Here is a 20911-nt window from a genome sequence, read left to right as displayed (position 1 = left end):
ATTTAATGGGATGAAAATGTTACCAGAGTTCATAGGCATTAGTTGTGTCTCAATCGATGAAACTACACAATACACTGTATTTAAGGTTCTGAATACACAATACTGTGCTATTCACTGACAGTTTGTGTTATGATCCTCAACAGTCTTGGGAAAACGTTACCAAAAGAAGAGTTCCTTAAGAAAATAAAAGAATCCCGGAGTCCCATCTCACGCTCTTTACACAAACCACTAAGACAGTGATGAGAGTAATCATGTGTGTACTTACACAAAACAAGGCATATGGGATCAAAGAAACCTCAGAAGAATTAACACAAACTGAATGGGAAACTCTTACCTGCATTTAAAACAAAAATTAAATAATCAATAAAGTCTGACCTCCCTCAGTGGTAGCACACAGGAACAAATAACAAATAAAAAAGCACCTATTTCTGGCAATCCCTTAATATTCTTTATATATCTTCTTTCACTTAAATTCTTTCTGCATGACATTTGTTTTGTATTATTATTTAATTAGCACATGCTCCCTTTAGCTACATTGACAAACATCACATTTGTCTGTATCTGTTTTATTCATGAGAACATGTGCATTATATAATTGTGTATGTCCTAACTGCGGTCTAGTGAATATTCAATTATCTCTAAAGTGTCTTTATCTAATTTTGACCTTTGAATTTTGTACCTTGTTTTATCTCTAACTCTTTTGCCAATGTTTATGTAAATTGCATTTATTTAGGGATTTCTCTTCTCTATTTTTTCAATCAATTTCAAAGATTATTTTGCTAGTTTATCTGCTTGATTCCACATTTGTGCAGGTATCCAGTAGAATTTAACATAAACGCCAAGTTGTTGTAATTTCAAGGTGTTGTGTATATTTATATTAAAACATGTGCTCTAGTTGTTTTAATTAATAATACTGTAAAAAGCTGCTGCTGAATCTGAATACATAAACACTCTGTGTGGTTTAACTCCCTCCACCCACTGTAAGCTCAGAGTTATTGCCACTAATTCTGATTTTTATCGCTACATTATTAGTAAATATTTTATTAATGTTTTATTCAATTCTGGGTTTAAAATACCCACTCCAACAGGACCAGTTTCTGGATCTTTTGAACCATCTGTGAACATTGTCAAGCAGCTGTAATAGAATATTTTGATGTATTATTGCACCAATTGTCATTTCCATCCTCTTACCGCATAATTCTATTCTTATCTATTATTTCTAAATTAACCTTTGTTTCAGGAAGGGGCATCACTAGACATCTGTAACATGTGGGGTTTGGCCCACAGGGAATATTAAAATGTAAGTCAAATCAAGTCATTGTTATTTGTATAGTGTCTTTCACATCACACATCGTTTCAAAGCAGCTTTACAGAAAATCATACATTAACAGAAAATGAAACATGTTCTTTGGCCAGGGGTGTGCAATGTTGTGCATAAACTGTACAGTCATGCAACATATAAGAGCAAAAAACATAACCACAGAAGGGTATAATAGTTAAACCAATATATATATAAAATGGGAGAAAACGATGAAACGACAAACCATGACAACAAAAACAATATTGTGACAACTAGTGGTGAACTCTTGAAATGATATACATGGACATGAAAGGTGGAAGAATGAAATGAATGTTCTGGGTTCAATAAAAGTTAATCTCTAGCAACAGCACTTGGGGCATAATGTTGTATTTATTAATTATTTTCTCATGATTCAGGAAACAACTCTTCAATTGCAACTCTTTCAATCTAACATTGGTAACTTGGAAAACTTGAAGAGCTCAGCTATACATTAACAACTGTACAATTTCTATAGAAAAACATGATAGAGCACAAAATATCTACACAATTATTAATGCTGACAAAAACAACACACACACACACACACACACACACACACACACACACAGGCACGCACGTATGCTTTACATGTGAGGACATCTCATAGGCGTTCATTGATTTAATAGCAGGCTAAAGATATATTATCTCCCCTATCCCGAACCCTATCCCTAAACCTAACCCTCATAGAAACCTTTGCACTTCATTAGATTTAAAGATAAACATAATTTAGTTGATTTATGAGCCTTTTTACTAGTAAGGACCAGCTAAAACACAATTGGGTTCTCTAGCATTTTTACTATACTTGTGAGGACAGATTTTATGGAGACAGATTACCCTCATGGGTACCCTCATTCGCTCTTTCATCGACCTCGTTCGGTGGCTTTGCCTATATATTATATGTGTGACGATCTCAGGTCCTATGTTGGAGCCGTGAACTCTGTTGGAGCTGCAGACCTCATACCGCGCCTTTTCGGTAGCTGCACCCAGATTTTGGAAAGCTCTCCCCTTCTGTACTCTGCACCATCACAATCTGTTCTCTTTGATTTGGCATATAATCAATGTGGAAGTTTTATTGCTATGTATTTTAGTAATGACATTGTATTGTTTAAGTGTTCTGTTTTTTATTGTGCAGCACATTGGTCAACCCTGGTTGTATGTAATTTTGTTATATAAATAAAATTGACATTGACATTTCTGATGATGAATATGATACCATGTCCCTCGCAGATTTAGAGACTTTGAATGGTCCACTGTTGTCAAGTACTTCCTTCCTAAAATTACGAGTACTGTGCACAAGGGCTTTCCGGTGGCAAGTGGTGCTCCGTCTCATCTAGCGAGCGAGCCAATGCGCCAGTTTTTCCGCTCCGTGGATGCATGATGGGTCTAAACGATGCAGTTTGTATGTTGTCCACCTCACATTCAGTTTGAAAATACCCTTCCCTCCCAAATTCACTTGGTGGGGAAATAAATCATTATCAAATCACACTTGAGGTGTGTAGTAATTTAAATTGTGCACAACCAGTTCCCGGTGGTGAGTGGCGCTCAGTCTCATATAACAACTGATCTGACACTCCCATTATCCCACTTCATGGATGCATGGCATTGAACTGTCACCATGCTGTGTTGTCTGTGACATCCAATTACTTTCATCCCTCCTAAATTCATTAGGTGAGTAAATTAATAATTACAAATCAAAATTGAGGACTGTATATTGAATGCTGTCACCACCTTGTGTGGTCTGTGAAATCCTGATTATTTCATTCCTCATTAATAAATCACACTTTGAGGCATGTATTGAATACTGTGCACAACCGCTCAATCTCATCTAGTGAGTGAGCTGACACACCTGCCGTTTTCCCACTCCGCAGATGAGAGGTGGTCCCTCACGGCCACGTCCGACTGGGTTTTAAAGATGGTCAGACACAGCTGTATGATTCAGCTTGTACTCCGGCCACCTTGCTCCCATGTGATGTTAATCTTCCCTCCTGAATTCAGTAAGTAGGGAAATAAATAATCACTTATCACACTTGAGGAGTGTATTGGATGCTGTCACCGCCCTGTGTGGTCTGTGACATCCTAATTATTTTCCTTCCTCCTGCAATGCTCAAAAATGGAACACCAAAAAGGTCATATTTCACCAACGGTGTGTTGTCATCCACAGTACCATTATAAATGGGGTGTGATGTGTAGTGTGCAGAAAATTCACAACCTCCTCACAGAAAATGGGATAGAGATTGTTTAGAACTGTAACACCCCATGATTTGTCCCTAGCTCCTCGCACGTTCACAATGTGCATCAATGCGGCACTCACCCTTCTGAAACTGAGCAGCGTGCACTTAATTGACTATTGCTGGCCCAATCAGAGGCTTTGTTATGAACAGCCTTGGCCACAATGTCAACTGGCGAAGATCACACTCTGCCCCAGCCAACAAACGTGTGCGTCTCACGAGTGAGCGCATTCAGGTAATTCTCCAGTGTCTGTCTCAGTTCAAGCAGGGGAGAACACTTCCAATGAAGCTGTTTCAAAAGGCATTGGGACTTAAGTATGTGGCATCCGCCATTATTCCATTAGATCTTTTATACATGAGACATCTTCAGTGCTAGCTCATGCACTGTGTGCAATGCCATACCTGGCGCCAAGGACACATGCACATTGCTCTATCTCGCTGCTGTCTAGCTGCTCTTGCTTTCTACTTGTAAGGTGTTATGCTGGGCAGGTTTTCAAGCAGAATCTGGTGACTACGCTTCCAACAGAGTTTGGGGTGTACTGTGTGATGAACACAGGTGCGAGGAGGGCTTTTTTTCCTGCCAATGATGAGACTGACGTGTCACCAGGCCATCTGAATTATGGTGCTGACCTGTTGTCAGGCCAAAAACCGATGCCGAGCGAATAAAGATTTCATCCTCAGACTGTCTTTATGATTTGGCTGGTAAGTCCCAAGCTCCACTAGGAGTGGATGCAATGGACCACAAATGGCCAGCAAAATGCAAATACGTGTTTCCCCTGATGTGCCACCTTCACTTTGTCATATACAAAGTCCAAAAGTCAAGAAATGTATTCTATTCGTTGGACCGAAGTGGCCCAATCAATACTGGTTTCCAGAAATGATAGAGATAGGAAATACTGCTGAGAAGGGCACAATCTGGCATCCCCAACCCAAGCTGAAGAACCTGCATATGTGGCCCCTGGACCGAGACATATCCAGCTGCAGACCCGCAGCACCACCAGTTTCAGAACCCCAGCGCCAGAACCCCAGCGCCAGAACCTGAAGTGAAGGCGGAGTTATTGACAATGAGACAAGCATGGCGGCGAGCATGGTGAGTTGTGTAACGTTTTTGACATCATGTTGTGAAAAATTATCGCATATATTAAGTTCAGCGTTTATCTGCTAAATATTTAATTTGTGCATAACTTTATCATCTTAATGAAGCTTGAATATGTTGTCATACTTTACTGTATTAAAAAAAATATCTACAGATGGTTCGATACATTTTTGCGTGTTGTAAATGAGCCTTGCGGTGATGTTTTGAAGACATCTTGTGAAGGTGTTAAAGTGTTTGTTCCACGTTCCTCTGTTATATGCATTGTTTGTGAGTTAATGTTACCTTATAGTTGAGGGTTTTTTTTACGTTGAGATTATTGTGTGGTGCTTTCATCTCTTGTAGAGACATTTTGAATGAATGAAGACCACAAGGAAAAGGCCCGCAACAATCTCCTGGAACAGTCAGAAGCTTCCAGAGAGCCCTTTCTATTTCATTTTGTGTTCAGGGATGACATGGAGTTATTTTAGCAAGAATGTAAGGACAAAATGGGCCTGAGAGTGAATTCATCATTTGATACATTTTAAGTTTAATTTATACAGGATTGTCATGATAAAATGGGCCTAGGGGTGAATTGGTCATTTGTTGTATATATTTTTATTGTTTCTTTTAAAATGATGCTGAATTTTCTCTCTTTTTTAGTTTTTTGACATGTTTTATTTTACATAAAGAAAAATGCATGCTGCACATGTTCTTGTGAAATAAAGTATATTTTATATAAAATGCCCATAAGTTTCAAGCATTTGTTTTCACCATCATGATCAGGAAGTAACTCTCATAATACAATGAAACGGATAACTATATACAATTATATTACACAAGATCAATGTTTTAAAATGCTTATTGTACTGTACCTTAAAGAATCATTATAACATACGTATAAAGTATGATGTTTCGTTTGTAATAAAAGCAAAGTACTCTCCAAAACGTTAGGTGGCGCTACTTGGTTTCGAACGTAAGCTCTGCCCCTCATGTTCTGGCGCTGGGGTTCTGAAACTGGTGGTGTAGCCTACTCTCCAAAACGTTAGATGGCGCTACTCGGTTTCGAACGTAAGCTCCGCCCCTCACTTCAGGTTCTGGCGCTGGGGTTCTGAAACTGGTGGTGTAGCCTACTCTCCAAAACGTTAGATGGCGCTACTCGGTTTAGAACGTAAGCTCCGCCCCTCACTTCAGGTTCTGAAACTGGGGTTCTGAAACTGGTGGTGCTGCGGGTCTGCAGCTGGATACTATTGCCTGGACCAGAGTGCTACACCTCCCAGAACTGACCCAGTTGGTTATGAACACCATTTTACAGGCTAGATCACAGTCTTTAAGACTTTTTTCTATTTTTTATGTCAAAACGATTGCAAGATATGCAGTTCATTGAAATAAATAAGGCGATACAATGTATGGTAACACGAATGATCAAGTGTCATAAGAAAATGTAATAAATTCGAGTGAAAATGTTTAATGTATAATGAATCTGTTAATTTTTTTTTTTTTTACATCAGCTGTGAACTATGAGAAGGAAAATAAGTGACGTGTTTTAGTCTCCTCCTTCAGTGCTATGTTTCTACTAGGTCCTGTAGGCAAGTTTAAATATTCTCTCTAAAACCTTTTTGTCTCACGTTCAGTTTATAGTTCAATCGTGATCATTATGTCTGGAAGAGGTAAAGGCGGAAAAGGACTCGGGAAAGGAGGCGCCAAGCGTCATCGCAAAGTGTTGCGTGATAACATCCAGGGAATCACCAAACCCGCAATCCGTCGTCTCGCTCGCCGTGGCGGTGTCAAGCGTATCTCCGGTCTGATCTACGAGGAGACTCGCGGTGTGTTGAAGGTGTTTCTGGAGAACGTTATCCGTGATGCCGTCACCTACACTGAACACGCCAAGAGAAAGACCGTCACTGCCATGGACGTTGTGTACGCGCTGAAACGACAGGGACGAACTCTGTACGGATTCGGAGGATAAACGACTTTATTCAGGAGAAATCAGACCAACCCAACGGCTCTTTTAAGAGCCACACACAATCTCACACAAAGAGTTGATGTTGTAGAAATGTTATTCGATTAATAACTATGTATTGAAATCATTATGAATTGAGTCTTTGAAGATCTGTACGAACTTCCTGCAGCAGCCGTTTATAAAGAATAATATATTCCTCTTTCATTGAATAAACGTGGATTTTAAAATGTTTTGTTAAATACATATTTCTATGATATTCAAACACGTCCAGAATTACAGATTCCGTAATATTACAGTCCAGATTTACTTATGCAGTTCTATACGCAATTGAAAAAGAGGAAATTTGCTAATAATATGGAATATGCAAAATATTAATATGTAATTATGTTAAATATCTACTTTTCAGAAAAGCATTGTTGGAGAAAGAACCCCAACAGAGTTAGAAACGTATTTTCTTTTTCATATCACATTATTTTACTATAATAAAATGAGCGGGAGAACTGAACAAAGGAATATAATCGTGTGGGGGATGGAAATTTTCAAACATTCTCGCTGAAAACCGCTCCCTCCTGAGGCGATTCAAAAGCCCGCGTGTCAGATAACTAAAGCATGGAGTTGATTTGAGACAGAAGTTGGGCTGATGGGGTGGGGGTGCACTGTTTCAACTCTCAGTGAAAATGACCCAACGACTGGGTTACACATAAAACCACCCAACACTGAGAAAATAATCAAATTAAATGACCCAAATGGCTTATCCCAGTGTTTGGGTTGAAAAACTGGTATTTCCAATGTCAACTTGTAGCTGCATTACCGTTTAGTCGACCGTTCTCACACTTCCCTAATGTGTGTATATATGTGTTTTTGTGGTTTACATGTTATGATTTGCCAAAATTAATTTAAATATGTTTGTAATTATATTTATGCTCATAAAAGTCAACTTTGGACATAGACAGAGCAGTTCAAATGACCGAGTGGCTGAAAAAGAATATAGATAGAGCAATACACGAAAGAGACTGCCGTCCACAGGGTCAAATTGATTCAAGATAATGGCACCAAGGGTTTAACAGAAATAGTCAATGGGAATCCACTTCTCCTCGACACTCATTAGATATCACATGACTTCTCTGTTTTGAATTCAGACTGTGCTTAAAAATTCACTGAGAACTGCGTTCCTGTATTTAAGGATAAGATCCTACAGTTTGCCAGAAGAGAGAAGCAGGCTCTTCATTTGCTTTCTGACCGTCAATGAGATGCCTCCACACACTAAAATGGAAGATGTTCGCTGATTGGTGTCTCTTGCGTGGCAAGGACCCAGTAAACTGCCCCATACATTAAATTTAATTTCATATATTTGCATGAGCGATTAGATGCAGGACTCAACCCCTCAATGCTCAAAGTGTATGTGGCAACTATATCTGTGTATCAAAGCCGGTGCCTCTATAGGCAAGCACGATTGAATTATAAAGTGCCTTAAAGGAGAAAGACAATGAAGCCCACATCTGCCGGCTACAGTCCCGACTTGGGACTTAACTTTAGTCCTAAAAGCTCTCGCAGAGCCCCCCTTTGAGTCTTTGGACTCTGTTGAACTGCACATGCTCTCCATTAAGACTGCACTACCACTGGCTCTGGCCTTAGTAAAATGGGTATGTGGCCTGCATTCACTATCAGTCGACAATTCATGTTTGGAGTTTGGCCCTGGTCTTTTAAGAGCCACTGTCAAACCCAGGAAAGACTAAGTACCCAGTGTCCTAACCACGCCCATCAAAATGCAGGTGGTTCACCTTCAGGCCTTCTTCCCTACTCCATTTAATTTGGATGAAGAACAATCATTGCATTTGTTATGCTTTGTACGGGAACTAAATGCATACTTTAAGGGTACTTGCCAGTTCAGACTCTCTGATCAGCTCTTTATATGCTATGGAGGACACACAAAATGAATGTCCATTTCCAAGCAAAGGCTCTCTCATTGTATTGCCCAATTGGTGTTAAAGCACACTCAGCTAGAGGCATGGCCTCCTCATGGGCATGGATAAATGGTGTGTCCTTACAAGACAGAGGTTTCAACTAGGTGGTGTAAGAAGGCACTCCCATATGAGTAGCTAGGCAATGTCTGGTTATCTTTGTCTCAGGGAACAGAGGTTACGTACGTAACTGAGATGTTTGTATGTCGGCCAAGTGCTAACGGTTCTCGGAGGCACACCAGCACTGAGTCGAGCGGGTTGAGTCTATATGGTTCTCATGTGTGTTTCAAGAGCGCAGCGCCGCTCAGCAGCTGTTCATTACTGAACTCAGACAGTGTTTGTGTGTGAGGTTACAGATCTGATCAGAGAGATGGCAGAAACCGCTCCAGCTGTCAAAGCGCCCAAGAAGAAACCTGCAGCTAAACCCAAGAAAACGGGTCCAAGCGTCGGTGATCTCATCGTCAAAGCTGTGTCCACATCCAAGGAGAGGGGCGGCGTGTCTCTCGCCGCCCTGAAGAAAGCTCTCGCCGCCGGTGGATACGATGTGGAGAAGAAGAACTCCCACTTCAAACTTGCAATCAAGAGTCTGGTGACTAATGGGAACTCTAAAAGCCACACATGTTCTCACTTAAATAGGTCCTTGTTCCTATGCATACTGGGTAGGGGTTTGTGTGTGTGTGTGTGTGTGTGTGTGTGTGTGTGTGTGTGTGTGTGTGTGTGTGTGTGTGTGTGTGTGTGTGTGTGTGTGTGTGTGTGTGTTGCTTTTCTCAACATTGTAGATATTTTGTGATCTATCATATTTTTTTTATGTAAATTGTACAGCTGTTAACGAACAGTTGAGATCTTCAACTTTTCCAAGTAACCAATGTTATGAGGAGAGCTTGAAAGAGTTGCAATTGAAGAGTTGCTTCCTGAACCATGGTAAAATATAAGTAACGAAATGTGACACGTATGATTCCAAAATGAATATTTGTCTCTCCACACTCCCTTTCGATTTCCTCATTCTTAACTTTGATTTATACTTTGCATTTATTTAGGCTATAAGGTTTGCAACTTCACTAAAACAATATTAGATCTCAATAACCTCAGGCCTATTGCTTATTTTGCAGATTCCCAAACCAGCATATCACAAAGCGCATTCTAGGTTGAGCGAGAGGGACTGAGCAGCCTGAGAGTGGAGCAGAATCTTCCAAAAGTCGCTCTCCGCTCAGGTGGAATTATCATCGCTCCGCACACATGCTCTGGTAGTTACTTTATCTTATTTTCTAACAAGCTCTCGTCCACTTTTTCAGAAAATTCAGAATAATGTTTATGAAATTAACCACCTTCAATGATATACATGTATTTAAATGTTATAATAATAATTTTCAAGACTACTTTTCAAAATATTTTCAGTTCAATTCTGTTTTCATTTGTTCTTTTTTTTTTCTTAAATTCTTTATTAACAAAAAGAAATTCTTTTTTCCTCACTAATATATCTTTATAATATAATAATATATATAATAATAATAATAATACAACATTTGTTTATGTCTTTTTCATTCAATGTTTTTAAACCTTTAAATAGTTGAATCTCACTCTTGAACACATTCATCATCAGAGAGAGGGGGCGTGGTTTGGAGTGAAGAGCAGTGATTGGTTAGAATGTTTTCCAGACTCTAGCCAATAGGCGTCTGACATACTCTTATAAATACTGTTAACGGAAACACGACGATACATTGATTCATTGTATAATTTTTGTTTGCACCACAAATCGAAAATGAGCGGAAGAGGTAAAACCGGCGGTAAAGCGCGAGCAAAGGCTAAAACTCGTTCCTCCAGGGCAGGACTGCAGTTCCCCGTCGGTCGTGTTCACAGGCTGCTCCGCAAAGGAAACTACGCACAGCGCGTTGGTGCCGGTGCTCCTGTTTATCTGGCCGCTGTGCTCGAGTATCTCACCGCTGAAATCCTGGAGTTGGCTGGAAACGCCGCTCGGGACAACAAGAAGACTCGTATCATTCCCCGTCACCTGCAGCTGGCAGTGCGGAACGACGAGGAGTTGAACAAACTCTTGGGTGGAGTGACCATCGCTCAGGGTGGTGTGCTGCCCAACATCCAGGCTGTGCTGCTGCCCAAGAAGACCGAGAAACCCGCCAAGAAGTAAACGGACTAAAGTCTGATTCACTGAAACACAAAGGCTCTTTTAAGAGCCGCCCAATTTAACTATAAGAGAGTGATGATATCTTACTGAAATGTGAACCGTATTCGAGATACTCCATTAAAATAGTTTAGGTTAAAATGTGTTCGCTAACATTTCACAAATAATCAAGTTAATCACTTGAGCATAGGATGAAAACAAAAATATACAGAATCGAATCAAAATACAGATAGCCTGAATGAATAATTAGGTGTGGAATAATTATACATGTGCACACACGGAATATCACGTTTATATTTAATATCAGTTTAACATGCAACATACAGTATAATCTAAAATACAGATGAGATGAACTGAACAAAAGATCTTGAAGAAACTGTCGCCGCTTGTTTGAAAACACGAGCCGCACAGTCATTGGTCAACGGTCTTACGCTCATTAACATATTTATTTCCATGATTAAACGCTTATTCTTGAACGTTTTGTTGTTCAATAAATATTTCATACGATTTTCAAACACATACAGAATTACAGATCACCTTTCTGTAGGCTTGTCGTAATACTACTGTTTAGATTTTCTTTAAAATCAAATAAATGCATGTATATAGTGATAGTGATGGGAATTCCGGCTCTTTTCATTGTGACGGCTCTTTTGGATAGTTTGACTATATAATTGCTGTTAAAACACTTCTAATTACATTTTTAAATGAAATACTACTTTAACCACAGTGTATTTAAAATGCATTGGTTTGTTATGAAAAAGAATGCTATTAAACATTTGCATTGAAAGTTTAACTTTAAGGGGGTAAGGACAGCTATTTTACATGTGCACTTAAAATAAATTGTTTTTTTATGTATTTAAACAAAGTGCATATAAATGTAACAATTCTGTTACATACAGTAGTTGTTTTGGGCATCTTGAAACAAACTCAAATCAGAGACAAATGATCAAATCATTGGGCTGATAATGTCCTCCACATCTAAATTATATATTAACAATCATTGTTCGGTGCTCAATAAAATATAATTTAAGAACAGTTTTAGTTTGAGATGGTTGAATATGTAACATTTTAAATTCCCGATTGTGAATTGCAAACCAAATATTGATATAATAAATCGATTACTAATGAAAATGCTCATATTTGTTGTCATAGATGACATTATTAGGCCTCAACTCAACTCTCAACTCAATTTTATTTATAAAGCTCTTTCAAAAACCACACTGGGTACCAAAGTGCTGTACATGGAGTAATAAAAAATAAATAAAATCACATGAATACAGCTTAAGAATGCACTCATGCAGCCCCAGACCATGACACTCCCACCACCATGCTTGACTGTAGCCAAGACACACTTGTCTTTGTACTCATCACCTGGCCTACTTAAGGAAATACCCATTCTTGCTATAAAAATGCTGATTAATAACAACTCAATGTCACAATGATCTCTCTCTCTGTGTATATATATATATATATATATATATATATATATATATACAGACAGGTGAAACTCGAAAAATTAGAATATCGTGCAAAAGTTCATTAATTTCAGTAATTCAACTTAAAAGGTGAAACTAATATATTATATAGACTCATTACAAGCAAAGTAAGATATTTCAAGTCTTTATTTGATATAATTTTGATGATTATGGCTTACAGCTTATGAAAACCCCAAATTCAGAATCTCAGAAAATTAGAATATTGTGAAAAGGTTCAGTATTGTAGGCTCAAAGTGTCACACTCTAATCAGCTAAACACCTGCAAAGGGTTCCTGAGCCTTTAAATGGTCTCTCAGTCTGGTTCAGTTGAATTCACAATCATGGGGAAGACTGCTGACCTGACAGTTGTGCAGAAAACCATCATTGACACCCTCCACAAGGAGGGAAAGCCTCAAAAGGTAATTGCAAAAGAAGTTGGATGTTCTCAAAGTGCTGTATCAAAGCACATTAATAGAAAGTTAAGTGGAAGGGAAAAGTGTGGAAGAAAAAGGTGCACAAGCAGCAGGGATGACCGTAGCCTGGAGAGGATTGTCAGGAAAAGGCCATTCAAATGTGTGGGGAGCTTCACAAGGAGTGGACTGAGGCTGGAGTTACTGCATCAAGAGCCACCACACACAGACGGGTCCTGGACATGGGCTTCAAATGTCAAACGTCTTACCTGGGCTAAAGAAAAAAGAACTGGTCTGTTGCTCAGTGGTCCAAAGTCCTCTTTTCTGATGAGAGCAAATTTTGCATCTCATTTGGAAACCAAGGTCCCAGAGTCTGGAGGAAGAATGGAGAGGCACACAATCCAAGATGCTTGAAGTCCAGTGTGAAGTTTCCACAGTCTGTGTTGGTTTGGGGAGCCATGTCATCGGCTGGTGTTGGTCCACTGTGCTTTATTAAGTCCAGAGTCAACGCAGCCGTCTACCGGGACATTTTAGAGCACTTCATGCTTCCTTCAGCAGACAAGCTTTATAGAGATGCTGACTTCATTTTCCAGCAGGACTTGGCACCTGCCCACACTGCCAAAAGTTCCAAAACCTGGTTCAATGACCATGGTATTACTGTGCTTGATTGGCCAGCAAACTCGCCTGACCTGAACCCCATAGAGAATCTATGGGGCATTGCCAAGAGAAAGATGAGACATGAGACCAAACAATGCAGAAGAGCTGAAGGCCGCTATTGAAGCATCTTGGTCTTCCATAACACCTCAGCAGTGCCACAGGCTGATAGCATCCATGCCACGCCGCATTGAGGCAGTAATTAATGCAAAAGGAGCCCAAACCAAGTACTGAGTACATATGCATGATTAGACTTTTCAGAGGGCCGACATTTCTGTATTTAAAATCCTTTTTATTATTGATTTCATGTAATATTCTAATTTTCTGAGATTCTGAATTTGGGGTTTTCATAAGCTGTAAGCCATAATCATCAAAATTATATCAAATAAAGGCTTGAAATATCTTACTTTGCTTGTAATGAGTCTATATAATATATTAGTTTCACCTTTTAAGTTGAATTACTGAAATTAATGAACTTTTGCACGATATTCTAATTTTTCGAGTTTCACCTGTGTATATATACATACATACACACATACATATGATTAAATGTGTTTTGATTGGATTATATTTGCATTTATGTCCAAGAAGACTGATTTAAAGGGATGAAAATGTTACCAGAGTTCAAATGCATTAGTTGCATCTCAATCGATGAAACTACACAATACACTGTATTTAAGGTTCTGAATACACAATACTGTGCTATTCACTGACAGTTTGTGTTATGATCCTCACCAGTCTTGGGGAAACGTTACCAAAAGAAGAGTTCCTTAAGAAAATAAAAGAACCCTGGAGTCCCGTCTCACGCTCTTTACACAAACCACTAAGAAAGTGATGAGAGTAATCATGTGTGTACTTACACAAAACAAGGGAAATGGAAGCAAAGAAACTTCAGACAAATTAAAAGGCCAAAATGATAAACACAAACTGAATGGGAAACTCTTACCTGCAATTAAAACAAAAATCTAAATTAGAATCTGAATAATCTTTATTCTTAATCATACTTTTCTTCTAAAGTATTCTTACACATACAAGGAATTTGTCCTGGTGACAGAGGCTTCCAATGCACAAACAAAACAGAGATAAAACAAAATAATAATAAAAAATCTATAAAAACAGAATAAAAATAAACAATTTATAGAAAATAAAGTACATACAGTATCTCACAAAAGTGAGTACAATCCTCACATTTTTGTAAATATTTGATTATATCTTTTCATGTGACAACACTGAAGAAATTACCCTTTGCTGCAATGTAAAGTACAAAGTGAGTGTAAAGCTTGTATAACATTGTAAATTTGCTGTCACCTCAAAATAACTCAACACAAACCCATTCATGTCTAAATCGCTGGCAACAAAAGTGAGTACACCCCTGAATGAAAATGTCCAAATTGGGCTCAAAGTGTCAATATTTTGTGTGGCCACCATTCATTTCCAGCACAGCTTTAAGCCTCTTGGGCATGGAGTTCACCAGAGCTTCACAGGTTCCCACTGGAGTCCTCTTCCACTCCTCCATGACGACATCACAGAGCTGGTGGATGTTAGAGACCTTGTGCTCCTCCACCTTTCTTTGAGGATGCCACACAAATGCTCAATAGGGTTTAGGTCTGGAGACTTGCTTTGCCAGTCCATGACCTTCAGCCTCAGCTTCTTTAGCAAGGCAGTGGTCATCTTGGAGGTGTGTTTGGGGTCGTTATCATGCTGGAATATTGCCCTGCCGCCCAGTCTCCGAAGGGAGGGGATCATGCTCCGCTTCAGTATGTCACAATACATGTTGGCATTCATGGTTCCCTCAATGAACTGTTGCTCCCCAGTGTCAGCAGCACTCATGCAGCCCCAGACCATGACACTCCCACCACCATGCTTGACTGTAGGCAAGACACACTTGTCTTTTTACTCATCACCTGGTTTCCACTACACATGCTTGACACCATCTGAACCAAATAAGTTTTTCTTGGTCTCATCAGACCACAGGGCATTGTTCCAGTAATCCATGTCCTTAGTCTGCTTGTCTTCAGCAAACTATTTGTGGGCTTTCTTGTGCATCATCTTTAGAAGAGTCTTCCTTCTGGGACGACAGCCATGCAGACCAATTTGATGCAGTGTGCGGCGTATGGTCTGAACACTGACAGGCTGACCCCCCACCCCTTCAACCTCTGCAGCAATGCTGGCAGCACTCATACGTCTATTTCCCAAAGACAACCTCTGGATATGACGCTTAGCACGTTCACTCAACTTCTTCGGTCGACCATGCCGAGGCCTGTTCTGAGTGGAACCTATCCTGTTAAACCGCTGTATGGTCTTAGCCACCATGCTGCAGCTCAGTGTCATGGTCATGGCATACTTCATATAGCCTAGGCCATCTTTATGTAGAGCAACACTTATTTTTTTCAGATCCTCAGTGAGTTCTTTGCCATGAGGTGCCATGTTGAACTTCCAGTGTCCACAATGAGGGAGTGTGAGAGTAATGACACCAAATTTAACACACCTGCTCCCCCTTCACACCTGAGACCTTGTAACACTAACAAGACACATGACACCGGGAGGAAAAATGGCTATTTGGGCGTAATTTGAACGTTTTCACTTATGGGTGTACTCACTTTTGTTGCCAGTGGTTTTGACATTAATGGCTGTGCGTTGAGTTATTTTGAGGGAACAGTAAATTTACACTGTTATACAAACTGTACACTCACTACTTTACATTGTAGCAAAGTGTCATTTCTTCAGTGTTGTCACATGAAAAGATATAATCAAATATTTACAAAAATGTGAGGGGTGTACTCACTTACTGTATATAAATACACAATATTACTTTATATATTTATATATACATACAGTGCCTTGCAAAAGTATTCAGAACGCTGACCAGTTATCGCAAATTGCTGAATTTACATGTATTCATTTGGCAGACGCTTTTCTTTAAATCATCTTAAGGAGACAGTGGTGCAAAAAGTGCCATATTACAAAGTTTTACTAGCATCAGAATAGTATATAAAACAGATTTTAGTGACTTTTGAAAAAGATGTGTTTTTAGCCGTTTTTTGAAGATAGAGAGTGAGTCAGCTTCACGGATGGATTTGGGAAGGTCATTCCACCAATGTGGTATGATGAAACAAAGTCCGGGAAAGTGTTTTGGTCACTCTTTGTTTCATCATACCACATTGGTGGAATATTCCCTCTTTAATTTGGTACGACAAGGCGATGTTCCTTAGCCGAACGCAGGCTTCTGGTGGGAACGTAGCTCTGCATAAATCATTTTAGGTATGCTGGAGCAGACCCAGTGAATGTTTTGTATGCCAGCATCAGGGCCTTGAATTTAATACGTGCATGAACCGGCAGCCAGTGGTGAGAGACAAAGGGTGGTGTAACATGTGCTCTCTTTGGTTCATTAAAGACCAGACATGCTGCTGCATTCTAATAGCACATGCAGGGAGGACTGCAATAAAAGTGTTACAGTAGTCCAGTCTAGTTATGACAAGTGACTGAACAAGCAGTTGTGTGGCATGTACAGAGAGGAAGGGTCTTCTCTTCCTGATATGTGGTCTATGAAATTTCAATTCATCATCAATGGTTACCCCTAGATTTCTGACTGTTTTGGAAGGCGATACTGTAGTTGTACCCAGCTGCATGGTGATGTTGTGTTCAACAGCAGGGTTGGCTAAAAAGACAAGGAGCAATTGGTGAAATGGAATTTAATTCTGTTTGAAACTGAATAATTTTTTTATTTATTATTATATTTGATATTGGGAGGGTTATGTTGTGCAGTGTTGTGCATGATAGGACATGATGACGGGACTCATTTTCTCATATGCATCAGCATGGCACAATGCTGACTGAATTGGGAAAATTTTGTCCTGAAGGTCCTGACTATTTTGTATACACAGTGTATTATAGATGTATTAAATGAACTGAGGTTGAAATATAAAAATTCTCCCAAAATTCACATCTTTGACAAAATATATGCCGTTGGCATTGACAGCCCAAATAATTTAGCAGTATGATTTATTTATGATGGATCTATTGGGTCTTTATATCAATGAAGCATAACTACTATAGTAGGTATGACATTTTTAAACTTCACATCACATATATTACTAGAACGATTATTATTGTTATTGTTTTGCATGAAATACTTCAGAAACACTTTACAATAAGTTTCAATTAATTTACATTAGTTAATGAACTAAACATGAACAATATATATGTTATAACAATATAAAAATGTTTTGTTAATGTTAGATAATAAAAAAATAATTGATCATTGTAAGTTCATGACATTTCATAGTATATTCACAATTGTTTTAATATACAACTTGTTGTTTTGGTAAAAAAAAATGCATTATTTTATGTTGAAATTAACATGATACAAGATTAATTGTGCCGTAAAATAATTGTTCATTGTTAGTTCGTGTTAACTAATGTTGTTAATTAACGTTACACTTCAACCTTATTATCAAGTGTTACAAACACTTCAGAGTTGAAACTCACTCTTGAAAACATTCATCATCAGAGAGAGGGGGAGTGGTTTGGAGTTTGGAGGGAAGAGCAGCGATTGGTTAGAATGTTTTCCAGACTCTAGCCAATAGGCGTCTGACACACTCTTATAAATACTGTTAACGGAAACACGACGATACATTGATTCATTGTATAATTTTTGTGTGTACCACAAATCGAAAATGAGCGGCAGAGGTAAAACCGGCGGTAAAGCGCGAGCAAAGGCTAAAACTCGTTCCTCTAGGGCAGGACTGCAGTTCCCCGTCGGTCGTGTTCACAGGCTGCTCCGCAAAGGAAACTACGCACAGCGCGTTGGTGCCGGTGCTCCTGTTTATCTGGCCGCTGTGCTCGAGTATCTCACCGCTGAAATCCTGGAGTTGGCTGGAAACGCCGCTCGGGACAACAAGAAGACTCGTATCATTCCCCGTCACCTGCAGCTGGCAGTGCGGAACGACGAGGAGTTGAACAAACTCTTGGGTGGAGTGACCATCGCTCAGGGTGGTGTGCTGCCCAACATCCAGGCTGTGCTGCTGCCCAAGAAGACCGAGAAACCCGCCAAGAAGTAAACGGACTAAAGTCTGATTCACTGAAACACAAAGGCTCTTTTAAGAGCCACCCAATTTAACTATAAGAGAGTGATATCGTACTGAAATGTGAAACTCAATGAAATAAGAGAAACCTGGTAGTTTAAAATGTGTTCGGTAACATTACACAAAGAATCAAGTCTATTATTTGTACATCAGGTGACAACAAATTAAAAACATCGACATCAAAATACAGATAGCATGAATGAATAATTAGGTGTGGGATAATTATACATGTGCACACATGAAATATCACGTTTATATTTAATATCAGTTTAACATGCAACATACAGTATAATCTAAAATACAGATGAGATGAACTGAACAAAAGATCTTGAAGAAACTGTCGCCGCTTGTTTGAAAACACGAAGCCGCGCAGTCATTGGTCAACTGTCACACATAGACGTCACTATCAGCCAATCACAAGCCTCGGAACCCTCCCCCCACTGAACTCATGGTCACACAAGGCTTTAAAGAGCAGCAGCAGCGGAACATTCAGTCACATTTTCTGTGAAGAACGGAGAAGAATCGTTGAAGTCATGGCAAGAACTAAACAGACCGCTCGTAAATCCACCGGTGGAAAAGCCCCGAGGAAGCAGCTCGCTACTAAAGCCGCCCGTAAGAGCGCACCAGCCACCGGCGGAGTCAAGAAGCCTCATCGTTACAGGCCCGGTACCGTGGCTCTGCGAGAGATCCGCCGTTATCAGAAGTCCACTGAGCTGCTGATTCGCAAACTGCCTTTCCAGCGTCTGGTGAGAGAAATCGCTCAGGATTTCAAGACGGATCTGCGCTTCCAGAGTTCCGCTGTCATGGCCCTGCAGGAGTCCAGCGAGGCTTATTTGGTCGGTCTGTTTGAGGACACCAACTTGTGTGCCATCCATGCCAAGAGGGTCACCATCATGCCCAAAGACATTCAGCTGGCCCGCCGCATTCGTGGAGAACGAGCTTAAATCCACAGTGACGTCATCCACATCAACCCCAAAGGCTCTTTTAAGAGCCACTTCAATCCACTGAAAGAGATCATTCCCAGTTTTCATTAGTAATGGTTTATAAGAAAAAAATTTTTGAACGGGAATTAAAAAAATTCTAGCATTAATGGAGCTATTAATAGTAAATGTCATTCTAAAATGTTCCCAAATAGATGAAGTTAACTTAAACTAATAGATAGTGTCATAAAACAAATTAAAATGAGTTGGAAAAACAATTTCTGAAGCCATTTTACTTGTAATTAGTGAATACAAGTGATCGTTTTAGCACCAGTTTATTTCACTAGGAAACTTCTGCGATATAGTACATACAACACGCCACATAATTATTATAATATTTAAATAAATGCAAATACAATTGTTTGATGTCCACAATAAAATGGTTCTACCGTCCATCTTACATTGAGTGTCTTTATGTAAAATATTTTGGGGTTTTGTCTCACAGTTGCACATGAAGCTGATTTTCCTTTCATTAATGTAGTGGAAGTTCCCAAGATTGTGTAAAATACAATAATTAAACTAAGATATTTAGAAATATCAAACCATTGTCTTATTTTATTTTTTGTCAATAGAGAATGTGGTTAATAAATTGAGTGATTGGTAGTTTTGAAGTTGACCACACAATCAATATTCCCATGAATTTAGTTGTTTACATGTTCCTTTTCAGTGTTCATTGTTAACAAGTATTCACCCCCATTTTACAAATGCTTATTTGGACCTGAAACGAATTCTCATTAAAAATAAATTCGAGTGAATCTGTGAGAAGTGACGTGTGTTAGGCTCCTCCTTCAGTACTGTGTTTCTACTAGGTCCAGTAGACTACTTTAAAATCCTCTCCAGCAACTCTGTTCTCCACAGTCTGTGTATACTCGACATCATGTCTGGAAGAGGTAAAGGCGGTAAAGGACTCGGGAAAGGAGGCGCCAAGCGTCACCGCAAAGTGTTGCGTGATAACATCCAGGGAATCACCAAACCCGCAATCCGTCGTCTCGCTCGCCGTGGCGGTGTCAAGCGTATCTCCGGTCTGATCTACGAGGAGACTCGCGGTGTGTTGAAGGTGTTTCTGGAGAACGTTATCCGTGATGCCGTCACCTACACTGAACACGCCAAGAGAAAGACCGTCACTGCCATGGACGTTGTGTACGCGCTGAAACGACAGGGACGAACTCTGTACGGATTCGGAGGATAAACGACTTTATTCAGGAGAAATCAGACCAACCCAACGGCTCTTTTAAGAGCCACACACAATCTCACACAAAGAGTTGATGTCTCTCAATGACGTTTAATCTTTATTATATTTAGCACGTTGTGCTTTCCCAAAACACAGGAACTTACAAAATAATAAATTTCATGGGAAAAATAAGTGCCACTTCTCTATGAATTACCCAGCTTTAGTAGAGTTAGATCATTTCATATTACTTTTGTTTTCACATTTTAAACTCGCACATAATTATATTGTTATGGAAGTGTGTTCGTGATAAAAGTGCAGTTTGATTTGCAACATATACATGTATAACTTTGGTGAAGAAAATCAAGTAGACCAAAATAATACCAAATGCAGGACTGTATAAATCATAGAAAATTTGAAAAAAACTATGGTCTTTGTTA

The 20911-nt window shown here is 39.4% G+C and overlaps 3 protein-coding genes across 3 annotated transcripts; all 3 read left to right on the top strand.

The window, feature by feature from the left end:
* Positions 1 to 6284: 6284 nt before the first annotated feature.
* LOC127617997 (uncharacterized) lies at positions 6285 to 20646 on the top strand. The gene is made up of 3 exons (XM_052090206.1): positions 6285 to 6589; positions 18805 to 19185; positions 20162 to 20646. The coding sequence occupies exons 1-3, from the start codon at positions 6297 to 6299 to the stop codon at positions 20490 to 20492; spliced, it is 1005 nt and encodes a 334-aa protein (XP_051946166.1). The 5' UTR covers positions 6285 to 6296; the 3' UTR covers positions 20493 to 20646.
* On the top strand, positions 10198 to 10806 carry LOC127617563 (histone H2A-like). Its single transcript, XM_052089536.1, has one exon. The coding sequence runs from the start codon at positions 10323 to 10325 to the stop codon at positions 10704 to 10706; it is 384 nt and encodes a 127-aa protein (XP_051945496.1). The 5' UTR covers positions 10198 to 10322; the 3' UTR covers positions 10707 to 10806.
* Positions 17691 to 18775, top strand: LOC127617554 (histone H2A-like). Its single transcript, XM_052089524.1, has one exon. The coding sequence runs from the start codon at positions 17916 to 17918 to the stop codon at positions 18297 to 18299; it is 384 nt and encodes a 127-aa protein (XP_051945484.1). The 5' UTR covers positions 17691 to 17915; the 3' UTR covers positions 18300 to 18775.
* Positions 20647 to 20911: the final 265 nt, after the last annotated feature.

The sequence above is a fragment of the Xyrauchen texanus genome, chromosome 2 (genome assembly GCF_025860055.1).
Source record: "Xyrauchen texanus isolate HMW12.3.18 chromosome 2, RBS_HiC_50CHRs, whole genome shotgun sequence".
Lineage (NCBI taxonomy): Eukaryota > Metazoa > Chordata > Actinopteri > Cypriniformes > Catostomidae > Xyrauchen > Xyrauchen texanus.
Note: the sequence above shows the minus strand (reverse complement) of the source record. Positions and strands in the feature narration are given on the sequence as shown.

Bases quoted from the DNA above. Each gene is read 5' to 3' on its own strand.
- LOC127617563 (XM_052089536.1), top strand. From the start codon at position 10,323: ATGAGCGGAAGAGGTAAAACCGGCGGTAAAGCGCGAGCAAAGGCTAAA.
- LOC127617554 (XM_052089524.1), top strand. From the start codon at position 17,916: ATGAGCGGCAGAGGTAAAACCGGCGGTAAAGCGCGAGCAAAGGCTAAA.
- LOC127617997 (XM_052090206.1), top strand. From the start codon at position 6,297: ATGTCTGGAAGAGGTAAAGGCGGAAAAGGACTCGGGAAAGGAGGCGCC. The intron at 6,590-18,804 runs GTACGGATTCGG...GAGCAGCAGCAG, and splicing joins AAACGACAGGGACGAACTCT to CGGAACATTCAGTCACATTT. The intron at 19,186-20,161 runs GTGTGCCATCCA...TGTTCTCCACAG, and splicing joins CTGTTTGAGGACACCAACTT to TCTGTGTATACTCGACATCA.